This window comes from Cricetulus griseus, chromosome X, assembly GCF_003668045.3.
Source record: "Cricetulus griseus strain 17A/GY chromosome X, alternate assembly CriGri-PICRH-1.0, whole genome shotgun sequence".
In the NCBI taxonomy this organism is placed as follows: Eukaryota; Metazoa; Chordata; class Mammalia; order Rodentia; family Cricetidae; genus Cricetulus; species Cricetulus griseus.
In genome coordinates, this window is record NC_048604.1 from 18,728,769 (window position 1) to 18,741,232 (window position 12,464).

The following is a 12,464-nucleotide window of genomic DNA, read 5'->3' on the forward strand; positions in this document are numbered from 1 at the left end:
CCGCAAGCCGGAGCGCGGGGCGGGAGAGCGCGGGGACCCGAGGGGAGGGGAGGACGGAGTCGGGGGGGGGAGATGGCGGCACCTCAATGGTTGTGCTCTCGGTCCTCGGAGGAGTCCCTAGTGCCTGTTGCTGGACTTGACATTGCAGACCCCGCTGGCGCCGACTCGGGGGCCAGTAGGGTAGCACGTCCCAGCCCCAAGTTCGGGAGGTGGGGCGGCCTTGAATTTGCTTATATTTAAGGATTTCAGGAACCTCGCTTTAAAATGGCGGCATCCACTATACACCCCTGCTAAAGGCTCGCCGCGACACCGGGGCCACCTCAGGCAGGCAGGGCTGCTTTTTGCTTCTCCCGCTAACAGATGGCATGTGCCGCTGTTTGCTGCCTCTGCCCCTGCTGCTGCCACGGAGAGCACGGGCCCCTCAGCCTCTTGGGTTTGCGCTAGCGACACAAGGTAAGGCTGGAGAGGAGTTGAGGTCCTTGCTAGGACGCCGGGGAACCGCGATGCTTTTTAAAACTTTTTCCACTCCCGCGAAATGGCAAGTAGAAGCAAAATTAACACTGCAACTTGTTGCGTTTTTTCTTTTTTAAGTTTTGCTTTTCCTCTTTTTTCCTCTCCTTCCTTCTACCTTCCAGTCTCTCTTGCTCTGTCTCTGTCTCTCTCTGTCTCTCTGCCTCTCTCTGTCTCTCTCTCGCTCTCGTTCTCTCTCTCTCTTAAATTTAAAGGAACTTCTTGCATGGCATGGCATGCAAAGGCTTTCAACAACAACTAACTTTCCCATTTCCATGGGATGCCTAAGTAGGACTGCAGCAGAATTGCTTCTCTCCCCGCCCTGGGTCGATACATTTGGACGGCTTGCTTTTATCACCTGGGGCTGAAGGGCATGAGAGTAGTACGTCGTAGGGCAGATTATAAAGGGTAATTTTACTTTTTAGCACTCAGACAGTATGCTTCTATGAAAAAATAAAATTAAAAACAGGGTACTTTTGAAGTTTAACAGACTATTAGTAGAGGTGTTCTGTAATGGTTATGCTAGACCTACTTTGTGTTTTTCAGAACACTGTTTATTGATAAGTGTGCACACAAACATACATACATATATATGTGATTTTTTTTGTCCGAATGTGTTTTTAGGAAGTTCTTTTCTTCTTGATGTTCTTAATTGCTATTTATAAACTGGCTTCTGATCCTACAGCCTCTCCATATGTGTATGCAAAGTTCCTGGGAAACCATCAATTAAAATAAAGCTGCTGCAGGATTTAACTTTGAAATGATTGGTGATTTATCACAGTGCTGGCGTCTTGGTTTAATTAGTAAGTCTTTGGGTGATGACTGATCGAGTGGTTGGAAAACAGACTGGTGATATACCTGAACGAATAATTAGACACCAACGCTAAACATAATTTATCCAGCTAGTTCCTCCTTCTGATGAAAGGCATATTGACAGCGAGCCTTACCAGAGGCTTTGGCTTTTTTCTGATTATAGTCACATTTTCTCTTTTGTGTATACAGATTTAGTCCTTAATGAACAATAACTACTAAATCAATTTAAGGTTTTTGATTTTGTGGTGCTTTGGGGGAAATAGATTCATATTTACAAAAACTTCTCCAAACATAGCCTAAATAGACTTTTGTCTGTAATCCAGCTGACAATTTTTCTCCTCCTCTGTGCATTTTACTTTTCCCAAGCAGTAGAAACTAGAAAGGAGGGAAAACATTTGAAAAAGAAAGTGCTACAAGCAGAGCAATAATTATATATATATATTGGAATGGAGGGATGACAAAAATCAGCTTGTCTCATTTTTCATGATTCCAAACTTGGTCCTTCTGTAAACTTCACGTCTGTGTGTGCTGCTGTAGGGCTGAATGACTGACACAAAGACATCATTTTTAAAAGTGAGAGTATTAAACCTTGGGACCAGATCATCAGAGGTGTTAGAACGTGCCCCAGTTACTGTTCTGCTGCTTTCTATAGGAATGAAACTGGAGACTGTGAAATATGAGTGAAGGCCTGTTGGAAAACTGCTTGTGTCAGAGAATTGGTGCAGGCTGGCCTAGAGGTGGTTACTGCATGTTTCACTCTGTTTGTAAGAACCACTTCATTTCTCTGATTTCCCTTGCTGCTTTAAGAATGCATAATGAGTCCCAGGACTGTTGTAAAATGGCTTTTCCTCAACTGTCTTCTCCAGGCATTTCATAATAGCTTCTTTTTAAGGAGGATAAAACCTATGACTATGAGCCGGTAGCCAAAGTAGCCTTGTGGTTGTATTTGTACCCATCTTATAGCTAAATAATGTTTTGCACATATAGGGGTTTAATAAATGTTGAACTGTATAGAAAAAGGCAGTCTATAAATTCACAAAAGAACAGATTTTGGGCACAGCTTTTAATTTAAAAAGAAAGCCCTTTTTGTACACTTGCAGGAACCTAAAATGTAAAGTGGATTACAGTGTACATTTTCCTAATTGCATTCTGCTTGCCTCAAATGGGTTCTTTTGCCTCTCATTGTGCTTCCAGGAACTTGTGAAAGTTTTCCTTTTTGCCAGTAGGTGTATTATTATCTGTCCAGCTTTACACAATGAAAAAGAAAAAAAGCAGCTCAGAAATAAAAAAGGTTTTGTCTTTTGAGTGGCTGCACAGTACTACACACTGCTGGAACGGTGACAAGCTCTTGGCTGTTGTGCAGATGTTGACAATATAGCTTGAAGTACAGTTCTGTTCTCCATTGAGCTGTCTGTGCATCTAGGAAAGGGGGGAGTGGTAAGCCTTAAAGTGATGAAGATATTCATTCATAAAATTTTACATGTTCCCTGCTTCTAGTGAAATAAAAGTCAAGAAGGTGGCAGAAATTTTCTTTTGAAATAAAAGGTTCTGTCTGCTAGTATAACAAACGGGGATTTGGGAAATGTAGAGAATAAGTTACAGTGCATGTTGGACAAGTAACTTGATCCTGTCCTGTTGTTAAAGTAAAATAATGGCCACTGCCATGTTAAAATGCTCAAGAATCTGAAAGAGATGCAGGTTGCAACCACTTTTACTTCATAAAGATGCTTCCATATTGTTGATATTTTTTGTTTTTGTTATTTTGAGACAGGGTCTCACTGTGTAGCCCAGACTCACCTTGAATTCTTACTCTTACTGCTCAGCTTTCTGAGGCTTGAATTACAGGTATGTGCCAGGCTTTTGGGTCATGACTGTGATTAAACAGATGGGTTTAGAATATAAATGCATGTGATAGTAAAGAAATAGAAATCAGAAATTATATTTCTCTGTGAGATTTTCTGCTTCTTCCTAGGTATACTCATTTCACAAATAGAGAGCCAAGTTTCACATAAAATGAGGTGAATCTTTTCATTCTAAGATAACAAACTGTGTCTGGGTGCAAGTAGTTCCACTGTCAAGTAACCAAGCAACAAACAAACATAAATTGTGAGCAAGTAGAAGCAATTGAATTTATATTAATGTAGACTTTCAGATCTATAGGGAACTTGATGGTTGTATAGATATATGGATACTTATATCTGGCTTCATGACAACCAAGGGACCATGCTAGAAAAGACAGCATTGAGAATTAGGACAAATACAATAAAATTACGTTATCAGATGCTAATGACCTAAGAGGGAGCAGAAAACATTTTTATAGTCCTTTTTAAAAAGACACAGTGTAAACCCATTATTATTTTTGGTTGCTATTAAATTGAAAGATGTTGCCTTTAAAAGATTGATGGGGAATATACAAGATGTGACCATATTTTTGTTTCAGAAATACAAGTATTCCACGGTTGTTTGGGAATAGAGATGGAAGCAGAAATTTGAACACAAAGTTTAAATTTGTGTTCAATTAAGAACAATATTTGCAGTTACGCACTGATTTCTCCCTGAAATATAGAAAAATACTTATTTTATAGTATTTTTCCAAGGGGGAATGAGAGAAAAACAGATTGAAATAAATTATAGCCAATATTTGATATGAATGGTGTGTTTCTGTTGCTTAGAAACGTTTAAGTCTAGGCAGTGCACTTTCAGAAACAGAGTGCATTTCTTAGAACTAAAGAGGAAACAACAATGAAAAGACACTTGATTTGAGTGTGTGTAGATTTTTTTTTTATTTTTCTATGTAACTAGTGTTAGAATCATTTGATCCCAGAACTTATTTTTATGAAATGTAGTGGATACAGGGCCTCGCTGTTTTCCCAAAACTAATTTCAAACTCCTAGGCTTAAATGATTCTACTCCTTCAGTCTCCTAAGTAGCTGGGACTACAGTCATGCATCACCATGCCCAGCTTCTCAAAACCCTTTGTAACAACCATGAAAAGAAAAAAGTTCAGGGGAAGAGGATCCAGATTCGAAATTTAAGACTCAATTAGTCATGCTTTTTAAAATATTATGTCCCACTCTCAAGTACTTCTTGCATCAGCATTAAGTTGGCTCACAAGTAAAAGTGATTTGTTTATGATTTTTGGTAGGAGTTAATTTTATACCTGTACAGTGAGTGCATTTGTGTGGCCAGAAAGAGAATGCCTACAACTGAAAAAGGGCAGTCTAGATGGAAATGCAGGTAGTTGACACTGAAGAATTCTGCCATGCTATTTGATTTCCTTGTCAAGTCATGTGAGCATTCTAGAGACTGATGGGTGGCTGGATTGGGTTTTCCATGTTGGGTTCTTCATATTGGTTTTAGGGTGTCCCCATCTAATTCTGAGAACTCTAAGCTTCTTGGCTGCCTACATTCATATGGGAACTTGGGGAAGACTCCCTTAGGCTCATTCCGGTGTCCTTGAATGTACCATCATCTCCTTGGTATGTAGGCTAATGGAAAGAGTTCCCTTATCTCCTGGGTGCTTTCTCTTCTAGGTAAAGGTTTTTGTAAATGAAAGAATAGATTGATATTTCTAATTTTCTCTTGCCTTTTTTGGACATTTCCCTATGATTTTAGTAATGCTTCTGTTTTTATTAAGAGAAACTGAGCACAGTTTATATTTTGTTGAATGTCTTGCTGAGGGCCATACTGGTGACTAAAAATGAGCCCAGGGATAAGCATTCAAAAGCAGCTTTTAAGATGAGACCTAAAGAGTGACCTTAAAGCTAACTGCTGTCTTCCTGTTACCTGAAATTACATTTAATGTTCATCCTTTGCATCCCAGCCAAATCATCTTCATCATGAAGCTATGTAGATACAGTTCTCTTTAACTGGCTCCACAGATTAAAAGGAAGAACTAAAATATATACTGTTACTCAGGTGCTTCCAGTCATATGTATTTTAGAAAGTGACTCAGGCACAGGTGAAATATGACAAGGATACTGAACACTTTCCTTTTCAGATACTGTTCAATTGCAGGTTGGATTTGCTTGAGTTTCTATTTATCAAGATATAGGTGTGAATGGTGTCTCTTTTTTACTGTATCCAGAAAGCAAAGCCCTCACAGAAGGGACAGGAGCTGCCATTTCTGATCCTCTACAAACATCTTTTGTGCCCAGAGGACTCTTTTTTTAGGTCGAGCTCTTGCAGTTTTCCTTATGTGGCAATATGAAAAATTACATAACAGTATATTGGAGACCATGGTGGGAGGGATATCTTGTTGGAAAACAGTGAAAAGCTTGTATTTAACCTTTTATGTTTTTAGTCTTCTACCTTCATGGACAAAACAACCAAAAGCAGAACAAATGGTCACATGTGAGAGAGAGAGAGGGAGGAAGGGAGGGAGGGAGGTAGAGAGGGAGGGAGGATTCATTAGTTATTTTACTTTACAAATGGAGATAATGAATCAGTTGCTTTATTAAGATTAGGTTTGTATGGGGCTGGAGAGATGGTTCAGTGGATAAGAGCACATACTGCTCTTGTAGAGGACATGTGTTTGGTTACCTGTAACCACATCAGGTAGCTAACAAACACCTCTGGCCCCCTCAGGCACCTGCACTGTAGTGCACACATCCACCATTCATGATGCATACTCATAATTCAAAATAATAAAAATAAGTTTTTAGAAAAGATGAGATGTGTAATCTAGGAAAAAAGTGTGAAAGTACTTGGGATACTAATTGGGAAAGAGGAAAGGAATTGGGGAAAGGAGTATGAATAAGAGGGTAAGAGGGATGAATATACACTAATTCATTTTACACATGTATAAAAGTATAGTAGTGAAATCTGTCATTTTGTACAATTAATGTGTTCTGTATTTTTTAAAAGAAAGCACAAAAAGTGTTAGACCCAAGGCATGAAGGTAGGGCTCACACTTCACCTCCATACTGGAGTCAGGAGTTTGTCTTTGTAGGTGCCCGTTCAGTCAGTTGTGTGATTGTAGATGCTGTTGTTAAAATGCTCATTGATGTTTCTGAAAATTCTTGCTGTCTGTATATGATGAGAATCCCAAAGAAGGTGGGGGAACTGTTTCTTCTCAACAGCAATTTTTGAGAATTTTAAACTCCTAATTCATTTCTGTCAATATCCTGCCAGCCTCCTAGCCAAGTACTTGGACAGCATAAAGTAAACCTTATTCACCCAGAAGTACAAACTGAAACATAGTGCACCTTATGTAGATAGCTGTATTTTATGCCTACAAGTTTCAAATTCAAAACGATTTGGGGGCGGGGGCTGCTGGGATTCTGAGCCTGTGTAACTTGTTCTGTTCTGTGAATATCTAGAGTAGTGGCCTCAGCTACAGACAGATCCTATGTCAGTATAGTTTTAAGGTAAGCTTGAGGCTGAATTCAGATTGACATGGCCCTCAAAGGAAGGCATTTTTGGAGAAAACTGTAGGTTTTAGCAAGACTTTTTGTTTTGTTTTTTGAGACACGGTTTCAGTGTAGCTCTGGCTGTCCTGGAACTTGCTCTGCAGATCAGGCTGGCATCAAACTCAGAGAGATCCTCCTGTTTCTACTTCCCTAGGGCTGGAATTAAAGGTGTGTGCCACCACTGTCCTGCTTAGCAGGACTTTAGATCAACTGGCTGCCCCTTTATTATGTATAAATCCTCTTTCTCAAAAAGATAAACTTTGTTCTATGGAGAAACTCATTTGGATATACTGAAAAATTCTTTGTAGTAATAATAGCAAGGCAAAATATTTTTCCTGTATTACTTAAACTTGCCCCCCCCCCCCACCAATTCTTGTGATTAAGAACTTGACTAGCTAGGAAAATGTACATTGCATTTCACCATGCTGGGAAAAAATAAGAATACCTCTGTATTTTGTGAATAGAATAGTATGGTTTTCTTTTTTCTTTTTTTTCTTCCCGAGACAGGGTTCCTCTGTGGCTTTGGAACCTGTCCTGGAACTCACTCTGTAGACCAGGCTGGTCTCGAACTCACAGAGATCCGCCTGCCTCTGCCTCCCGTGTGCTGGGATTAAAGGCGTGTGTCACCAACACCTGGTTTTCATAATCTTAATAATGATCTACAACATGATTCAGTTAGATAGCTCTCATATATAAACATAACTCTGCACAAGTCATTTTGTAGAATGACAACAATTATGATGATGAAGATGATTCACAAGAGAGTAAGAAAAACAATAGGAACTTATTTCCTGTGATGATGCTATAGTCTGCAACTTCTGATACCTACTGATGAGGTGTGTGGAAACTATCCTGCATAATGCTGATCCTGAATTAACAGGAAACAGCTAGGCAATATCAGGGGTTCTAGCATTTGACTCTAAATACTTTTACTAATTTACCTACAAGTCTAGCATTCATTAAAATGCAGCAAAATGTCCAAATGACAGACAGTATACCTCTGCTAAGTGGTATATTTTGGAAGTTACATTTTTCATTTCAGTCATGGTTCATACATTAGCCCTTCTTATTGTCTTTTCTCAAAGAAATCTCAGAAATATTTTTAGTTATCTAAGAAAACAATTCAAATAAAAGTGCTTAAAATGGTGACAAGCAATGACAGGAAATGCTGGTTGCCCTGGTCTCCTTCATAACTAAGTGAGGCCCCAGCTGGCTGATTGGCTTTAAACTTCCTGTTTGAGGGCTGCTTGGGTCAAAAGTAGCTGTGTTTTCCATATAGAGTTTTTTTTTCTTTATTCTGTAAGGCCACAATAAATCTGTCACTGGACTGCATATTTTGTATATTTTATGGACTGAATCATGTGGTTTGAGTTTAATTTGGAAGGCAGTGCTTTTACAATCAAGATTTTTTTTTTACCCTGACATGTGCAGCTTTGGGGTCTGGGATTGCACTGGCCTCCAAAAGTTTATGACTTTATTTACACAATAGTGATTGCTAAGGAGGGCATTTCCTGCTAGTTAATGACTGGCTGGAAGGACCCACAGTCCAAATCCAGGGGGAGAAGACCATTCATTAAATGCCAAGAAGGGGCTAGTCCTTTTTCATGAAGTGCTAGGGAGAAAGTGAAACTGCATTTTACCTTTTCAATTGCCCAGAGCAGGGAGGGCAGAGTTCCCTATGGAGGTGGGGCCCATGGTATAGGGAATGGGGCCTCTTTTCTTGACAGGAACATGCTAAGTCTTTCCCTTAAGTTGTCAAACAGGGTCTTGGACCAGGAGGATATTTCTTTTATGTTATCAGTGCATAGAGGTCCAGTAAAGTTGTAGGCCCCTAACTGCCCGTTACCTGCCTGAAAATGCTCAGCTAGAAGGTGTTAGAGCTGCTTTAAAAACTTGTAATATCGCATGATTGAGTTTCCTAATTGGTTGATATAGACAAGAAGTCAGAAAAGAATGGCCTCTTTCAAGGTCTCTCTTGAAAGGTACCAGCAGGTATACACATTGTATGTTAACTCCTTATATAATAAAGGTTAATAATATTCATAAAGCATGCTTTAGCTTTTGTGGAAATACGTTGGGGGCTGTAACAGTAACCATTTAACCCATAACATCTCCAGGAAACAGTTTTGTCTTCTGTAATTCTTGCCTGCTGTAAACCAGCTGAAGTGTGAAGAACTTGGCATTGATTTAGAGCAAAAACAGAATTAAGACCAAGGCTGAGTTCACATCTAGGAATCACTGACTTCCTGGCCTGTCCTTCACTCCCCTTAGCTTGTTAAGCCTCCAATTTGCTGACTAGTTCAATGTTTATAAAAGATAAACATCTGTTGAGTTCATTTAGTAGGTACATCCACATGAAAACAGTTGTGTGGCACTCCCCCACCCCAAAACTTGGCTTGTTCTTTCACTTGAAATTAAAGTTCTTTTATATCTTCCAAACTTGGAGGGGGGTAGAAAGAGTGATCTGGAGCTCTCAAATACAGGCAATCACTGAAGGCCAGACACCTGGATTTCTTCACAGGATTGAGTAATCTGTCACATGCAGAACAAACCAAATATTAAGTTTCTGTTTTGAGTCTGGCAAATGTCATCATATACCTTTAAAATATTCGGTAATCGAGGGATTGCTGGTCATTACAGTTAACAAAAATGAAAAGGATTTTGCAGTTTTGAATGCTCTACAAATAAACTATAGCCATTATGGTTGTTATTAGATTTTTAAGCAAAAAAGTGAATGGTGAAATAAAAAGATATGTGTCAAAACATGCTTTTATTATTTAAAAATTGAATTGAAATGTTATGAATAAAAAATAAATGTTATGAATCACTAATGTTTTGCTAGCTTGAATTAATGACAATATTCTTACTTATAAACTATTTTGGGCTAAAAGCCAACAAAGTTTTCCCAAGTAGATATTCCATTGACCTGAATATTACATTCATGCATAATTAACAACATGGCTGCATTTAAGAAGTGATCCCAAAACCTTAGAGGTAGCTTGCTCTACAAATGTAAATATGTCTTCCATTTCCTTCACATTGTTTTGCTTAGCAAACTCCTGGTGTACAGGTAATCTAAAAACATAATATTTTAAGGTTCAAGTTATTTCAGTCTGAATTACTGGTGACAAAATGTGAAGATTTCACCTGCTATATTTGGGTATGATATTTCCGTATTCTGTTTGCCCATTTGTCCTATCCTTGTAGTTTTAAAGTGTCAAGAAATGACTGATCAGCATACAATGAAATGCATGTCAGTTGCAGTTATCATCCCTTCAGAACAAAATTGCATACAATGGATGATAAGAAAATATCAGGGCATTATCTAATGAACTTAGGCATTTTGGGTGAGATTTACTTCAAATTCATGCGCATGAGTATTGAGTTAGAATATAAATGTATTTATTACTATCTGTTGCTAGCAACAAAAAGTTTACAAGTCAGTGTTTTAGGATATGTTAATTCAAACTAGGTCAGAATATATGTTTCCTTTTGAATTATTGAGGAGATGGTGATCAAGAGATGCTGGGGGCTTTGGTGACGACATACTGAGGGATGTTGATTAAGTCTTTGGTAGCTGATGTTTCTGTTTCCAAAAACCTAAGATATTCATGGGAATGATTGTTCAAAAAAGGAAGAAAATAACCACATTGCCTTTCCAGTAATTAAAGCCCAGTAATTAAGAATATGAAAAAGAATTACTCCCTTGGCCATGTATGACTTTAAGCACTGAATGTAATCCAGCGTGAGATTTGAATCATCCTTAGATGTTTGCACACTCTGGTTGTATTCCATTGGGTCAGATCGTTGTTGGATGAAAATGTTGTCTTCCAGAAAGAGTACTGTTGTTTCACTGATGGGATCATATATATCTTGTTTTCACCCTCTCTACATCTGTGGCCACATTCTCTCCCTATGCTGTCAAATGCTTTCTCTGTTCTGGATGTACTGAATTCATCCTCAAAGGCCTCTTCCTATGAGTACCCTTTAGAGCCTTAGAGCAGTGCTGACTTCTCAGATCTGAGGATTTGAAAGGCAACTGGTCTTTCATCACACACATGGAATTGTTAAACTCAAGTGATAGTCCTGAAAATAAAATCTTGGCATTGATGAGTTAGCACCTAAACTCTGTGATTATAAATTAGTTTTTAACTCCCTCCTTAGAAATGCTACAATTGAAGTTTAGGAATAGAAAAAGACATACATCTAATCATTGTGTAATTTGCAATCAATTTATGAAATGCTATGTAAAAATACCACCATAGTGGTTAAGCTATCATAACAAAGCATTGTATATGCTATTTTTATTTACAATGATAAAAAACTAAAATATATTGATGAGTGAGTTGCATTTCCAGACCTTATTAGTGGCATTTTTCTTATTCTATGAGTTAAAGTTATTTTTAGAAAGTAAAATTACATATGTTTGGGACCAGCAGTCACCTTTGCTTCTACTATCTCTTTTACCACCAGCAACATTCACAGAGTAGGTTGAATAAGTGGAACTTAAATGAGAGTTATTCAAAAACTTCAGTCCAGCAAGTATATAGTTGGTTATGCATTTTAGGCAGACAAGCTTAGTCATTGATTTGGGTATCAGTTATGTTTTTTCTTTGGCTTCTGGGAGTGTTGTTATGGACCATCTGGCAAATTAATAGTGAGAAGCAAAAGTTTTTACAGGGTGTACCAAAAGCCGTTACATCATTCATGTAACATATTCTAGTTTTTTCTCATTATGTTTAAAAATGGTACTGTGATCTGGTGTGAAATATTCCTTACAAATTACATTTGGAATTTTAAAGTGTACACAGACCTCCAAGCCTTTGACAGGTGAGTTTGTTTATTGTGAGTAGTGACTAACCTCAGTAGTTAATGAGACTAATTGCCTTCTAGAATGGAGGAAGAAGAAAGGGGGTGCAAGGTTTGCTAGTTTTTTGCGCCATTCTGTATACTACATTCTTCATTTGTGTTGCACTTTTCTAGAAAAAAGAATATTCTGAGGTTGGTATTATGGTTAGTGGATATTTTGTGAGCTGTTGTGAGAGAGTGTCATCCAATAATTGCAGCCAGCAGGGTTGGGCATGAGAAAAACAAAACCTGATATCTCAGCTAGTAGGATACCCTTGCTCATATCCTCATCTTAGATAAATAAAACAAGAAAAACCAAAGCAAACCAAAATGAAAACCTCTTTCAAAATGGCAGGCTTTCTTTTTATAGTTGGGTTTCTCCAGAATCCAAGAAATTCTTGTGAAGCATGTTTCTAAAGTTAAGAGATTTCCTTTCCTTGTCCAGAGTAGGACACATTTGGGATAGGAAGTCAGCAAATAAAATCAACAGTCATTATTTCTGTGCTGCTCAGATCCTCTCCTGACTTGCTTGGTGTTGATACTGGTAGAGAATGTAACCACTTGACTGTAGATACTAGAGCCTGAGTCTTCCCTGACCATTCTCTGTGCTGCCAGGCTCAGGCCGGTGATTTTGGAACACTTGGGTGGCAGGAGAACCAGCGTTTACAGCCACCTTCACCTCCAGGAATGTATTAGACTTTTAAATCAATTTTAATATCTGTAGGCAGGAGTTTATATATAGGAATAAAATTTGAACCCCCATTTTCACACCCAATAAAAATGTCCTGTAATAGGTGTTTATTCAGAGTCAACTGACATTTATTGAACAATTACTGTGTGCCAGATGGTCTGCTAGGTACTTTAATTTTCTTATGACAAAAT

The 12,464-nt window shown here is 38.3% G+C and overlaps 1 protein-coding gene across 5 annotated transcripts in view; it reads left to right on the plus strand.

Annotated features, from left to right (window-relative positions):
* Nucleotides 1-12,464, plus strand: part of Mbnl3 (muscleblind like splicing regulator 3) — a 100,570-nt gene that overhangs the window by 972 nt on the left and 87,134 nt on the right. Inside the window, exons 1-2 of one of the 5 annotated variants that reach the window (XM_035450162.1) lie at nt 277-453; nt 3,095-3,168. The exons of 3 other annotated variants lie outside the window; for them this stretch is intronic. In XM_035450162.1, the coding sequence (XP_035306053.1) occupies nt 366-453; nt 3,095-3,168 (162 nt within the window). In that variant the 5' untranslated portion in view covers nt 277-365. Of the gene's footprint in view, nt 1-276; nt 454-3,094; nt 3,169-12,464 lie in introns of those variants that run through there. One more of the 5 variants, XM_035450164.1, reaches the window with a different exon arrangement.